This window comes from Bos taurus, chromosome 15 (assembly GCF_002263795.3).
Source record: "Bos taurus isolate L1 Dominette 01449 registration number 42190680 breed Hereford chromosome 15, ARS-UCD2.0, whole genome shotgun sequence".
Classification (NCBI taxonomy): Eukaryota; Metazoa; Chordata; class Mammalia; order Artiodactyla; family Bovidae; genus Bos; species Bos taurus.
In genome coordinates this window covers 49959280-49975368 of record NC_037342.1, presented here as the reverse complement: position 1 = coordinate 49975368, position 16089 = coordinate 49959280, and the positions used below count along the sequence as shown (strand labels likewise).

Here is a 16089-nt window from a genome sequence, read left to right as displayed (position 1 = left end):
GGTGCTAATGGTAAAGAACCCTGCCTGCCAATGCAGGAGACAAAAGGGACGCAGGTTCAATCCCTGGGTCAGGAAGATCCCTTGAAGGAGGAAATGCAACCCACTGCAGTATTCTTGCCTGGAGAATCCCATGGACAGAGGAGCCTGGTGGGCTAGAGTCCATAAGACCGCAAAGAGTAGGATATGACTGAAGTGACTGGGCACACACTTGCACAATATAAGATATATATTATCTTTTTAATGTTGACCTGAAATAAGTGATCTGACAAGTATTTTTCCAGCCAAAATGAGTTTGTTAAGGATCAGCAGAAAATTGTGATTCAGGGTCTTCAACAATGGTGAGCCATGTGCTAGTTTCCATATGGCAAGGGAAGAAAAAAGCTTTTACAAGAGAGAAAAAGGAAAATGGGAAAGCTATTGGAAACAAAGAGTCCATGACTTTTCATTAGCTAAGTCCTTGTCAGGAAAGAAGAATAGTTTTTCTTCTTCCTCTTGGGCTCTCCTATCATTTTATGGCAGGAGAGCTCCCCACTCTGGTCTCCCAACTCTATTTAATTGAGTTTTCTGTAGTAATTTTTTTATATAGCAGAAAACTATAAAATGGCACTGAAAAAAAAATAAAAGCTTTAATTAATTGAGGTCTATTTCTTGGATTCAAATTACGATTCTTCCAAAATTGGTTTATAGATTTAATACATTTCAGTAAAAGTCCCCATATATATCTTGTGTAAATTGATCTTGTTTCTAAAATCTATAAATACATTCAAAGAGGTAGATAACCAAGATATAAGCTAAGAAAAAGAATGGATTGGAAAACTGCTCCATGCTAAATACTATGGAAATTGTAATGAACCAGAGAATGGAATTTGCCTTTACAGAGCTTAATGTGGAGACTTGAATCCTCTTAAGGCTTAATGTATGATTATGAAACACATAGCTAATGAAAAACTCTGTTCAGTGAGAAGCAGGAAATACCTTAAAACAGAAGGGGGTTAGAGTATTATCATGAATTTATTCTTATATGCTCGTTATAAAAGTGAAAACTAGATTTGAAAGGACTGGGAGAGGTATGTGGATAAACGTAGTGACACATTTTTACAAATTTCAGGATCACATGCTTTTAGTACAGTTAAGGGCTGTTTATATTCATTTCATCTCTAGGGATCCTGTTGCCTCTGAAACCAATCCCTAAGCTTCTATCTCAGGTGAAACCAGGAATATATATATAGAGATGGTATAAACATTTAAGCCTCACTGTTTACAGAATCAAAGGTTTTCAAGACCTCAGTTATGTGGAGAATCAAAATTATAGCCTCTGGAATCCATTCAAGTTTGATCTTCAGACAGAGATGAAAAGTCTTCTTGGGTGAGAAATAAAGCAAAGAGGGCAAAAAATAAAAGCACAGAAATACAAAGAGAAATGAGAAGAAATATAAAGATAATAGCAAGGCTGAAAAAAAATAGAGAAATCAACCAAAATAGAATGTGACTTTACCTGTAGTGGAGGAAAGTTTAGGCAGAGAAAAGCAGTATGGAACTGAAACACTGGGAAATGAGTTACTGGTTGTATGATTAGGGATTCATATTGATATAATTGGCCTATTTGTAAATTTAAAATTTTTTAATTACAAATAAATAGTGGGTAGATTTTGGCACAGTTTAAGATACAAAGATAAAAGAGAACAAAAATCATTGAAAGAACAACGTGTAATTTATGAAGAATGAAAACAGGAGTTTCATTGTCTTTAGAGGTAAACAATTTTGAAGTATATGACATATCTTAAATCCTACTTCAATATTTATCAACAATTTTAAGATAGGTTGGTCAGTGAACAAGTAATTGAAGACTGTAGGCAAGATGCTAGACAGGCTATAATAAAATGGTTTTCTTATCCTCCGTGGTTCTCCCTTAACTGTTTGGAATAGGTAACTGTATTCCATGAGTCTTTTCTGTCCTTTGAAACAATCTTGTCATTGGTCCAGTCTCTTTCTACTATTTATTTTCCACCTTACTGTGATTAAATTGCATTAAAATAAACAAAATGACCCAAAGAATTATGTTTAATGAAATGTATTGAATGGCAGAAGAAAATATACAGAGAAAGGGCAATAATGAAGGGACTGAGAAAAACTGAAACACATCATAGGCGAGTCAGTAAGAGAAAAGGGCAGGAAAAATAGAGTGTAAATAGGGATATTCTTGCCTGTCCCAAAATTAAATCTATGGACCGGCCAATCACTGAAGTTTTCTAAAGCTGCAGTTTGCACTAAGAGGATCTAGAGCATGGAGAAAAATATTTTAAAAAGAACAATGATTCACCTTACTTTTTGTAACTTCTCTGAGAATTAAAGAAAATGTGATTTATATTAAGGTTAGAAGAATAAAAGGAAAATGCATAGAATAATTTTTGGCATGGGGAAAATAAATCACCTTCTAATATGACCACAATATAATCTTTGTATGTATGCATTCTATATTTGTACTTCTATGTTAATATCTAGAGCCTTTTGATAAGTTGAGATTTAAATAGAAATTAAAGCAAAATTTCTGAATAAGGAAGAAGAATAAAGAAATTCAATGAGATATTTTAATAGATTTTGCAGATTAAGCAAAAAGTGTTGTTTGAAGGTAAACAAAAATAAATGTGTTGGACAATTATCCTGTCTGGTAAATGCAGAACATGGTGAGTGGCTGACTGCTTCATCTTAGACAACAGAGCTAGTGAAGGTTCAGTGTAAACTGCTTGGGGCTGGAAAACAGTAGCAGAGAGATGTCCTACTCTAAGAGGACAGAGATGGCTGCATCGGCAGAAAAGTGACAAATCTTTCTTATTCCAGGAAGAGAAAGTTTGCTTGGTATTTCCTTCTGTTCCTCATTATAGATGCCAGGCCAAAGTTCTCTTTGGAATTACAGACTGTTGAGCCTGAGACCTTTCAGTTTTTAAGCTGTCAGACACTAAGGGTCTACAAAGAAGCACGAGGGAGAAGCTGAGACATTGTAGCGAAGATGTATGAAGCTTACAATATCTAGACTCAAAGGATGAGGCAAGTGAAGAATCTTCACAAGGACAGTCAATAGGCTTAGACAGGGCTAAAATAAAACAGAGAACAGAAGGGGCTGGTTATCCCATAGGGCCTAGCTTCTGTGCCCAACGCCATCAGTCAAGGGTATCGCATACACAGCATTAGTAGAGGCAAGCACAATGGAGACTGTTCAGGGAAAGTAAAACCAGATGTTAAAATTGCATTTTCAAAAGGGAAAAAGAACTTGTTTGTTAGTGAAAGCCAAAGCCACTGATGGTAAATGCCTTGGGCTGCATTGATGGGTTTGCTATGGGCTCTCAGAGATAGGTGCCAAAGCATCATAAAATTAGGAAAACAGTTACTATTTTCTAAAAATGTTTTATGGATGTATAGTTGAGTTACAGTGTTGTTTAATTTCAAATGTGCAGCGAAGTGACTCAATTACACATATATATATACCACTCTTTTTTTTCTTTTTTAAAGATTCTTTTGCCATATAGATTATTACAGGATATTGAGCAAAGTTCCCTGTGCTATACAGCAGGTTCTTATTAGCTATCTATTTTATATATAGTATTGTGTATATGTCAATCCCAATCTCTCAATATATCCCTTCTGCTCACTTATCCCGTGGTAACCATGTTTTTTTCTATATCCCTGCCTCTACTTCTGTTTTATACATAAGTTCATTTGTACCTTTTTTTTTTTTTTCTCAGATTCTACATATAAGAGGTACGGTAGTATATTTGTCTTTGTATCTAATTTACTTCACCAAGTATGATAGTCTCTAAGTCCATGCATGTTGCATTATTTTGTTCTTTTTTATGGCTGAGTGATATGCCATTGTACATATGTACTACACCTTCATTATCCAGTAATATTTGATAGAATATTTTGCAAAATGTGATTATGTAGAAACCACATTTAGAGAAAAAAAAACAAGCAAGAAATGATACATAGAAATGAAGAGGATATATTGCAAATTATTACTAATTAAATACACATGACATGTACTAGATGTCTGAAGTAAATGTATTTTAATATTGTTTTGTGGGAAGGCATATGGAAAGAGCTTCAAAAATAACAGTGACCTTATTTTATGTACTGGGGGCTTCCCTGGTGGCTCAGAGATTAAAGCATCTGCCTGCAATGCGGGAGACCTGGGTTTGATCCCTGGGTGGGGAAGATCCCCTGGACAAGGAAATGGCAACCCACTTCAGTATTCTTGCCTGGAGAATCCCATGAAAGGGGGAGCCTGGTGGACTACAGTCCATGGGGTTGCAAAGAGTTGGACACGACTGAGCAACTTCACTTTCACTTTATTTTATGTATATATACATATATATTCCCTCTTACATATATATATATATATATATATATATATATGGAAAGAGGGAATAAAAGAGGGAATGAATATACATATGTACCCTTTTCCATTCCTTCTTTCCATATAATGCATGCTTATTTTACTATTAAAATATTGCATATTTTCAATTTAAAATATTATACATTATTAAATAAATATGAAGTTAAATTAATGGTGAGCCTTTAGGGCCAAATCAGCTGTCAGGGATTAAAAGATAGCCTAGAAACAATAAATTAATTCAAGAACATTACTGAAAGGAAGCTTATGAAAATCCATAGATATTTACTCTGAATTTTCTCTTATTTTTATTGTATAATATATAGTAAATATTTCTTTCTCTGTTCTTTTGTTGTTTAATTTTTTAGTGTCTTCAATGAAAATCCATCAAAGCTCTTGTCAGAGATGACCAGACTTGTGGGGTACACACTGTTGTTCTAGAATTTGATGCCTTTGACTACTGGGAAATGTTTCTTACATAAGAACTGTAAGAGGTAATCTCCTCTATGAGATTAGAGGAAAGGTGTATCATATACTGATGGTTCTGCTTATGTTCATCAGGGGTAACTTTGAGTAATACAGCAGGGAAACAGAAAATATTCCTGTTTGTCAAGAGTCACCATGGTGGTCTGGAATAACAGTGATACTATGGAACCTATATTTATTCTGAGGGGTTTTCCTGGACTGGAGTATGTTCATTCACATCTCTCCATCCCATTCTGCCTCGCATATTTGTTAGCATTTATTGGTAATGCTACCGTCCTCTCTGTTATTTGGACAGAGTCCTCACTCCACCAGCCCATGTATTACTTTCTCTCTATGTTGGCACTAACTGACCTAGGTATGTCCTTGTCCACACTGCCCACTATGCTTGCTGTATTGTGTTTGGATGTTCGGGAGATCCAGGCAAGTGCTTGCTATGCCCAGCTCTTCTTCATCCACACTTTCACATTCCTGGAGTCCTCAGTGCTGCTGGCCATGGCCTTCGACCGCTTTGTTGCTATTTGCCATCCACTGCACTACACCACCATCCTCACCAACAGTGTAATAGGCAAGGTTGGTTTGGCCTGCTTGCTGAGAAGCATGGGAGTTGTACTACCCACACCTTTGCTGCTGAGACACTGTCACTGCTGCCATGCCAGTGCCCTCTCCCATGCCTTCTGTTTGCACCAGGATGTTCTGAAGTTATCCTGTTCAGGTGCCAGGATCAGCAGTGTTTATGGACTGAGTGTAGTTATTGCCACACTGGGCGTGGATTCTGTCTTTATACTTCTTTCTTATGTCCTGATTCTGAAGGCTGTGCTGGGCATCGCCTCTCATGAGGAGCAGCTAAAGGCACTCAACACATGTGTGTCTCATATGTGTGTGGTGCTCATCTTCTTTGTGCCAGTTATTGGGGTATCAATGGTCCATCGCTTTGGGAAGCATTTGTCTCCCATAATCCACATCCTTATGGCGGACATATACCTGCTTCTTCCCCCAGTGCTTAACCCTGTTGTCTACAGCATCAGGACAAAGCAGATTCGTCTAGGAATTCTCTGCAAGTTTGGGATAAGGAGGAGGTTTTAAGTACCTCTAACCTTTGGTTTTCCCACTGAAAATCACAAGGCAGCTTCTCAAGTAGATGAGAAGTACATTACTGAAGCCTGGTCAATCTGTTAAATTCCTAATTCTTTCCCTTCCTATATACATGATTTCAGATAATCACTAACCCTTATGAAATTCATATTTTTCATAGCAAAATTGTAAGTATGACCTTTTCTATCCCCAAGGTAATTATGAGATATACGATAGACTATGTAAAAGAGATTATTTTGAAAAAGTTTACTATTTGTTAATATTATTAAATTTTTATTAATGATTATAATAACTTTCATTATGTAATATAACTAAGTTCATAAGTTTCTCATGTTTATGATCTAAAATTCAGGATCAATCTCTCTTTCTCCATTTTATTTTGCTTCTCATGCCAAAATGTCACAATATTGTAACAAAAATATTTCTGACTTTTGGGGTAGGTTTGGAACTTGTCTTCCTGGGAGGAATTTGAACTGCTACAGTCACTGTTGGCTATGAAATAAGTCCTCACCTCATCATTGGTTGGCACCAACTGACCTAAGTATGTGCCTATCCACACTTCCCATCATGCTTGCTGTGCTATGTTTGGAGAATGTTTGGGAGATCCAGGCAAGTGCTTGCTATGTCCAGCTCTTCTTCATCCACACATTCACATTCCTGGAGGCCTCAGTGTTGCTGGCACTGGGAGAAAGATGGGTTCTTTCTCCCAACCCCATTGTAGGTCTATCTGCTCCTTCAACTTGCCATCAAATGCTGGGACAGACACATGGAGTTGCCCAATAAATCCTGATAGCACATGTCTAAATACATGGGCAAATGTGTAGTTTTCCTGTTCAGTACTATAGCTCAGAATTCCATGTCTAAATCCATGAGTGTATTGGGATTGGCGTGTGATAATCACTCTCATTTTTTAATAGTATTCTTTCCTCTTCTTCATGTCTGTGTGGATTGCTAATATTAGTGTCATTCTCAGTTCCCTTATTGTAGATAATTTGCTACTTTTTTTTTTCGTTAAAATGACATACATATGGTTTCATCAGTGATATTTTGTTATTCCTATATATTCAGTTTCTTTTTAGCTGTATTGCAATTTTTTTTTTTTTTATCATGGGGTCATTACTAGTATAATAACATGTCACCATGGTGCTAGTATTCCCCAATCAGCATGAATGTTCATAAAATATTTGTTTATATTAACACTACTGTCTTTTCATGCTCCCAATAAATATACACTGAGAAACATGAAACATATGTCGTAGCAATTACTGCTTTCAATAGTGTGGATATATAAAAAGTGGAATGGATGATCTAAATGTTAAGAAATTAATATTTAATAGAGGTATACATGTAGAAAGCTTAGAAAAATCAACAGAAGTCATTGAAACATTGTTATTAAAGAGTGGCCAATTTTACTTGGGGGTTAAGGAATCAGGTATTGTGGTAGTTGACACTCAGCAGTGCCTCATGGGTCAAATTCAGTCCTACCTCCTGAATAAAGTGTGAAAGAAATTGGTATGCTTAAGCTGGCTGGTTTTGCCTTATGAAAGCTAACCATGCATATCTCATTTCAACTGCACGTTCTGTAATGTCACATTGGTAGTTTGAAGTTGGTCATGATTGGTCATGATGGGAGTATTTCCACAACAGAAACTGACAGACACTACACATCAGGGCTTTTCAAAACTCTCCCAGAGAATGACAGTCCCTTTGCAGTTCGCCTGAAACTATTACAGCACTGTTGATTGGCTATACTCCAGTGAAAACTAAAAAGATAAAAAAGGAAAAAACAAAAACAAACAATCTCACGTACATTACTCTAGAAAACAAAGTACTTTGTATTTTACTCTTAATGACTGGTTAAGTCATCAAGTGTTTACTAGCACACCACTGGACAAGGTATTCCAAGAAGAAGAGGCAGAATGAAGAATAAAAAGAGCATGTGTTAATAACATTCTCCAACTTCCAGGAGAAGTTTAAGACTTGGTGCAGCCACTACAGAGAACAGTATGGAAGTTCCTTCAAAAACTTACAATAGAGCTACCATTTGACCCTGAAATCCCACTCCTGGGCATATATCCAGAGAAAAACATGATCCAAAAGGATACATGCACCCCAGTGTTCATTGCAGCACTGCTTACAATAGCTAAGACATAGAGACAACCAAAATGTCTATCAACAGAGGAATGGATTAAGAAGATTTGGTATGTATGTGCTTAGTTGCTCAGTCATGTCTGGCTCTTTGTGACCCCATAGATTGTAGCCCATCAGGCTTCTCTGTCCATGGGGATTCTTCAGGCAAGAATACTGGAGTGGGTTGCCATGCCTTCCTCCAGGGGATCTTCCCAACTCAGGAATTGAACTCAGATCTCCTGCACTGCAAGTGGATTCTTTACCATCTGAGCCATGAGGGAAGCCCAGAAGATGTGGTATATATACATACATACAATGGAATATATTACTCAGCCATTGAAATAAATGAAATAATGCCATTTGCAGCAACATGGATGGAGCTTAGCTTCCCTGGTAGCTCAGCTGGTAAAGAATCGGCCAATAATGCAGGAGACCCTGGTTCAACTCCTGGGTCAGGAAGATTCACTGGAGAAAGGATAGACTACCCACTTCAGTATTCTTGGGCTTTCCCGGTGGCTCAGCTGGTAAAGAAGCCACTTGCAATGTGGGAGACCACCTGCAATGCGGGATGGACCTAGAGAGTATCATACTGAGTGAAGTAAGTCAGAGAGAGAAGGAAATCCCTTATATGGGTAATCTAAAAAGACATGATACAAATGAACTTAATATGTTTATTAAGTTCATTAAACTGAAACAGAAGCAAACTCACAGATTTAGAGGACAAACTTATGGTTGCCAAGGCAGGAGCAGGAGGGAGGGAATGATGGAGGAAAGTGATAGAGAGTTTGGGATGGACATGTACACACTGTTATATTTTAAATGGATAATCAACAAGAACCTACTGTATAGCACATGGAGCTCTGCTCAATATTATGTGGTGGTCTGGATGGGAGGGAAGTTTGGGGGAGAATGGATACATGTATATGTTTGATTGAGTCCCTTTGCTGTCCATATGAAACTATTATAGCACTGTTAACTGGCTATACTCCAGTGCAAAATAAAAAGCTAAAAAAAAAGCAAAACAAAACCTCTCTCACATACATTACTCCAGAAGAGAAAGGACTCTGTATTTTTTTCTTGATAGCTGGACATTATGTACCAGATAAAAGGAACAGCTTTAAATAGACACTTGTTAATGTGTGGTAAGGCATGGGGGAGGGAAAGCATCCTGTAGTCCTGTGATTAGGTCTCAGTCTTTTAGTGAGTCTAAAGAGTTCACAGAGCCCCTGGACTGAGAACTTCACAAGTGTTTCTCTTTTATTTTTTAATTCTCTCCCTTACATGGAATAGGAAGGCTAGTGCAGGCTGGAGTTGGGTATTCCTTCCTCCAGGACAGTTAGGAGCTGATAATGCCCCAGCAGTTTAGCCTCTGATTAACTAGTTTCTCCCTACGACTGGCCTTCTTGAAAAGAACAAGTGCTCTGGCATACTTCAAAATGGTCCCTTTCCCCTTCTCTCTACAGGGAGCACAAGGGAATTTTTCTCACATTTACTATGGAAACTTAGAAAAACTCCTGAAGGCAAATATCACAATATTTTAGGGAACCCCTATTACAGGGTTCCCGTGGGGTTTTTTTAACTCTCAGACTCGTTCACTCTGAGTCCCTAGCACTCTATCAGTGACCGCTCAGGTTTCCTACGCCACCAGTTGTTCTCAGTTGCTTCTGAGCCTGGACTCCCAGATTGGGAATTTGGCATGATCATCTCCTTTTCCAGAGCAGAAGACAGTCTTTCAATGGCAGTGACATCATTTACCTTCCTTGGAGTTCACATTAAAGGAAAAAAAAAAAAAAATTAGTCCTGAGGGAATGGACTAGTCAAAGGGGGACATTCCTTTTAGAGTATTTAAAAGCACCAAAGTGTAGTGCTGATTAAGCACCTCGCTGGGCAGAGCCAAGAACCTTGAACACAAAAATATGCTATCTTGGCTCTGGAGTTGCAAATGCCCTGCTCAGGACACCTATGATTCCCTGAAGAACTATCTGCATCAAGATCCACTGTATTTTTATTATTCTCTTATGCCCATATTCAGTGGCTTTCTCTACCTGTAAGTAATTCCCGTGCTTGGCAGACTGGAGATCCAGCCAACCTGTCTATACCTGAAAGAAGTCTTCAAAGGTGAAAAAATGGGTAATGAATTAATATCTAATATATTTGAAGAATTTAGAAAGTAGACAGAGAAGTCAAGTGATAGGATGACCATAGCTTGTGTGAAATGACTGTTTTGGGATAGGTCAGAGGTACAGATTGTCATGTCCCTGAAAGGGACAATTGTCCCAAGCAATTGTCCTCTGAAGCTTTTCAGAAGAGCTCTGGGATGGTATTATTAACTCATGTCCAGGCATAGATACAACATATGATGGGGACCCATGTACTAAAACCTCTGGTTTCTGAAAACACTGCTATCTGATATTAACTAAAAACGATAATGTTAAAAATGACAACAATGACGATTTGAGTATCCCTCCTATCTCATTCTCAAGTAAATCATGCACTGCTGCTGCTGCTAAGTTGTTTCAGCCATGTCCGACTCTGTGCGACCCCATAGATGGCAACGTACCAGGATCCCCCATCCCTGGGATTCTCCAGGCAAGAACACTGGAGTGGGTTGCCATTTCCTTCTCCACTGCATGAAAGTGAAAAGTGAAAGTGAAGTTGCTCAGTCATGTCCGACTCTTTGCGACCCCATGGACTGCAGCCTACCAGGCTCCTCCATTCATGGGATTTTCCAGGCAAGAGTACTAGAGTGGGTGCCATTTCCTTCTCTAAAATCATGCACACTTAGCAATATTATTGGGTTGGCCAAAAAGATCATTTAAGTTTTTCCATAAGCTCTTAAAATACAAGCCAAAAAGAGAATTAAGCAAAATGATTCTGAAGAAAAGCCCTGAGGAGTAACATCTTATAAGTGATAACTTGGGCACTCCAGGTTACACCTGATTTTGGTTACTGGTGCACAGGCTGATATGCTTAAGATTGTGGCTACTTCAGCATTTCCATTACCATTTTGCTTCACTTAAGCCCCAAGTGTCTCCGAGGTCTTGGAAACTGTGCCAAAATTTCAGATATATTTTCTTAAATCTTTTAAATATTATATAAAGTTATACAGTTCCCAATTTTATGCTCAAAAATTTTCTTAATCTTCCAAAGTGACAGAACCAGTGAATGCCAATTATCTCCAGACTTTCTGTTACTCTGGAGAAACAGCCACTGGGAGCTGACTGCTTACGTCTGTATCAGACAGACTCCTCTATGGAAAATGGACTAGGAATATACTAAGTCAGAGACTTTTCTACAAAGTAGAAGAAAGTGATCTTAGAGGGAAGACCTGGAATATGTAGGCAGGATGGAATTTCTGAAGGTATTCAAAGATTTGAGGAAGGGTATCAAGGACAAAGAAAATAAGTGTGTGTAAGACTCAAAGGGATGACAATTATCGTTCAGTGATGATAAAAGAGATCAGGAGAAATTTGTGATATAAAAAGCTAGGAAATAAAGGGAGATGTAAAAGACCAGTATTACCTAATATGTTATGATTAGCATAGTATATAAACCACAGGACAAGAATATATAAAGCAATTATTCTAGTTGAATCTGTTCCTACAAAGGAAGGAAAATGGTATCAGAGAGAAAATTTCCTTTGATCTCTATAGAGAGAGAAGAAATTATTTACTTACTTTTTTTTCTTAAGTGTGTCAGAGGAAATTGTAAAGTGTAATTGAATTAGTGCAACAGGGTAGATCGGGGGTCATATGACATCAATATAGTACAAATATGGTTGAATTTTTCACTTTTTGTTAAAATGTCTTTCTTATGTCTTCTAAGATTATGTCCAAGATCTTTATATTTATGCATAAATTCCTTCTGAAATTTTGGTCCATATATGCAGTCTTAATTCCAATAACCATCTGAAAAGCCTACATACCCTATGCATATGTGTTAAGTCACTTCAGTCCTGTCCAGCTCTTTGTGACTCTATGGACTGAAGTCTGCCAGAGTCCTCTATCCATGGATTCTACAGGTAACAATACTGGAGTGGGTTTGCATGCCCTCCTCCAGAGGATCTTCCCAGACCAGGGATTGAATCTGTATGTCCTGAGGTTCCTTCATTGCAGGCAGATTCTTTACTTCTGAGCCACAGGGGACTTCTGTCCCTAATCTATAGCTTTATTCAATTATAGTCACTTACCTCTCTTACCTTCAATTACATTAATACCTCTCTGCATTTACATGTGTGTCGATCAGCATAGACCACCCAACACAGTCCTTTGTTTCTGTCTAACTCATGTTTGTCATTTGAGACCTAATGCAAGAATTACTTTTAGCAAATCTTCTCTGACCTCTCTGCATTGTTAATTTCCTCTTTCTGTATTTTAAAGGGCCTTGCATTAAACTAACACTTTATTTTAATTTTAGCTCTCTCTATCCACTAGATTGTAAGTATCTGAAGGCATTTCTCATATTAGGTTGGTCAAAAGGTTCATTTGGGTTATTCTGCAAGATGTTAGGGAAAAATCTGAATGAACAATTTCGCCAGACCAATATATTTCTCTATATTTTAGCTTACCCAGATTTCCTTTAATAGAATATGTTCTCAATAAACGCACAATGAAGAAAATTAAATAAGTTGTAAAATAAGCAATACAGGTGGTAATTATACATAATGAGCATAGGAGTGATTGAAAATAGTAAACAGAGCAAAATACATCAGAGCGTTGTTTCTTTGTGCATTTCACCCTAATTGTTCTGTGTTTTTGTCTCCCCACCTAGACTGAAGGTGCCTCCATCAGCACAATGTCTGTCTTCAATGACTCTGTCCTATACCCCTGCTTCCTCCTGACAGGCTTCTCAGGCCTGGAAAGCAGATATGGCTTAATTTCCCTCCCTATTTTTTTGGTTTATGCCACCTCAGTTGCAGGGAACATTACCATTCTATTTATCATCAGAACTGAGCCTTCTCTCCACCAACCAATGTACTACTTTCTATCAATGCTGGCGTTTACTGATCTGGGCCTATCCACTACAACTTTGCCTACCATGTTCAGCGTTTTCTGGTTCCATGCCCGGGAGATCTCTTTCAATGGTTGTCTGGTCCAGATGTACTTCATTCATGTTTTCTCAATTATTGAGTCAGCTGTGCTTTTGGCTATGGCCTTTGACCGCTTGGTAGCAATCCGAGCACCCCTGCGTTATGCAGCCATTTTAACCAATGATGTAATCATTGGGATTGCTTTGGCAATCACCGGAAGGGCCTTGGCTCTGGTCTTTCCAGCTTCCTTCCTCTTAAAAAGGCTTCAATATCGTCCTGTCAATATTCTCTCCTACCCCTTCTGCCTGCACCAAGACCTCATCAAGACAACTGTATCCAGCCGTTGGGTCAGCATCTACGGCCTCATGGTGGTCATCTGCTCCAAGGGACTTGATTCAGTCCTCCTCCTGCTTTCCTATATTCTCATCCTTGGCACAGTTTTAAGTATAGCCTCCAGGACAGAGAGAGTGAAAGCTCTTAATACCTGCATCTCTCATATCTGTGCTGTACTCACTTTCTATACACCAATGATTGGACTATCTATGATCCATCGCTATGGGCAGAATGCTTCCCCATTTGTCCATGTGTTCATGGCCAATGTCTATTTGCTGGTGCCACCCCTCATGAACCCCATTGTCTATAGTGTCAAGACCAAGCAGATTTGTGACAGAATCCTCAAGAAATTCAACCAACAGAAAGTTTGAAAGAAACTCTAAAACACACCTTTCTCTTTCCCTTCTTTATGTTAATGATTTCATATTAATGTAGATATTTGATTTTAAATATTAAAATTGATATTTTGTTTTTAAGATAATAGTAGTATTATGTGAGTGCATGCTCAAATGGGTCTGACTCTGCCATCCCATGGACTGTAGCCCTCCAGGCTCTTCTGTCAATGATATTATCCAGGAAAGAATACCAGAGTGGATTGCCATTTACTGGGTTTCCCTGATAGCTCAGTTGGTAAAGAATCAGCCTGCAATGCAGGAGATCTCAGTTCAATTCCTGGGTCATGAAGGTCTGCTGGAGAAGGGATAGGCTACCCACTCCAAGGGATAGGCTACACACTCCAGTATTCTTGGACTTCCCTTGTGGCTCAGCTGGTAAAGAATCTTCCTGCAGTGCGGGACACCTGGGTTCAATCCCTGGGTTGGGAAGATCCCCTGGAGAAGGGGAAGGCTACCCACTCCAGTATTCTGGCCTGGAGAATTCCATGAACTGTATAGCCCACAGGGCTGCAAAGAGTCAGACACAACTGAGCAACTGTCACTTTCATTTTCAACTTGCCATTTCCTACTCAAGGGTATTTCCTTGACCCAGGGATCAAAACCACATCTCCTGCATCTTTTTCATTGCCAGGTGGATTTTTTACCACTGCATCACCTGGGAAGTCCAATAGTATTATAGTAGTATGATAATACAATAATAGTAACCTGTGTTTTTTCACTATACAGAATAAAAACATGATTTTGATTTATATTCATATTGACATACTAGAGAATATGCTCACTAAATCCAGGTTAGACTATTCTTAACAGAACTATGATTTTAATAATTAGCAGTAAATGTTTATGAGACTAAAAGGGTCATCGAGACAACATTCTAGTGAAGTTATTAGTTATAACTTGTGAAGTCCTTAATTTATGAAAAGGATTTGGATTTCAAGATGACTTCAAGTATAATATAGGGGCTTGCCTCATAGCTCAGTTGGGTAAGAATCCACGTGCAATGCAGAAGACCCTGGTTCAATTCCTGGGTTGGGAAGATCCACTGGAGAAGGGATAGGCTACCCACTCTAGTATTCTTGCGCTTCCCTTGTGGCTCAGCTGGTAAAGAATCTGCCTGCAATGTGGGAAACCAGGGTTTGATCTCTGGGTCGGGAAGATCCTCTGGAGAAGGGAAAGGCTACCCACTCTAGTACTCTGGCCTGGATAATTCCATGGGCTAAGTCCATGGGGTCGCAAAGAATCAGACACAACTGAGCGACTTTCACTTCAAGTATAATATAGACTCTATAGTCTAGATCAACACTATTTCCCACAAAATTGACCTTAATATAAAAACCCATGGTGGATGCATGTTGATGTTTGGCAAACCAATACAATATTGTAAAGTAAAAATAAATAAATAAAAGAAAAAATATTTTAAAGTATTTTAAAAGTCTTTGTTCAAGGGAGAAAAAAAAGCATTACCATCAGAAAAGACTTCTATTAAAAGAAAATTATAACTGAACGAATATAGCACACTTTCATAAACATAAAAGAAAGAAAACTTGAGCCAAATTAATTGAACTGATTTGGTTAGCTCTCAAATAATCCAGAAACCATAGGTTCTGTGTGTAGGAACCAGGAAGGCCTTTCTTCACTGAGTGGTATAGATACTTCTGAGACCCAAATTTCCATCCATTTTCTGCTTGTTTTTAACCTATTAGTTATTGAAAAAAATATCTTAAAGTCTCCAAATATCATAGTGGATTTCTCTATTTCTCCTTGTCATTCTATCAGTTTTACCTCAGAATTTAGTGCTTTGTTGTCCGGTGCATAGATATTAAGATTTATTATCTTTGAAATTATTTTATCAAAATGTAATATCCCTGATACTTGTTCTCATTTTCTGAAATTAATATAGCTTATCCCATTTTCTTTGGATTAACAATAGGATTGCATATCTTTCTCCACTTCTTTACTTTAAAAAATGTATGTCTTTAGTATGGAGGTTTTTTAAAAAACTAAAAATAGAGTTACCAGATGATCCAGCAATCTCAATCTTGGGCATATATCTGGAAAAGGTGAAAACTAATTCAAGAAGATTCATGCATCTCAGTGTTCATAGCAGTACTATTTACAATAGCCATGACATAAAAGCAACTTAAATGTCCATAGACAGAAGAATGGATAAAGAAGATGTGTGACATATATATGTATATATATATATATATACACACACACACACATATATGTATATA

General features: G+C 37.9%; 2 protein-coding genes and 1 long non-coding RNA gene across 3 annotated transcripts in view; 2 read left to right on the top strand and 1 right to left on the bottom strand.

Annotated features, from left to right (window-relative positions):
* Positions 1–16089, bottom strand: part of LOC132342337 (uncharacterized) — a 62220-nt gene that overhangs the window by 38253 nt on the left and 7878 nt on the right. The window lies entirely within an intron of this gene.
* Positions 5009–5956, top strand: OR51L1B (olfactory receptor family 51 subfamily L member 1B). Its single transcript, NM_001390335.1, has one exon. The coding sequence runs from the start codon at positions 5009–5011 to the stop codon at positions 5954–5956; it is 948 nt and encodes a 315-aa protein (NP_001377264.1).
* On the top strand, positions 12890–13828 carry OR51P1B (olfactory receptor family 51 subfamily P member 1B). Its single transcript, NM_001390775.1, has one exon. The coding sequence runs from the start codon at positions 12890–12892 to the stop codon at positions 13826–13828; it is 939 nt and encodes a 312-aa protein (NP_001377704.1).

Excerpts from the sequence above, each read along its gene's own strand:
- OR51L1B (NM_001390335.1), top strand. The coding sequence starts at position 5,009 with ATGGTGGTCTGGAATAACAGTGATACTATGGAACCTATATTTATTCTG.
- OR51P1B (NM_001390775.1), top strand. The coding sequence starts at position 12,890 with ATGTCTGTCTTCAATGACTCTGTCCTATACCCCTGCTTCCTCCTGACA.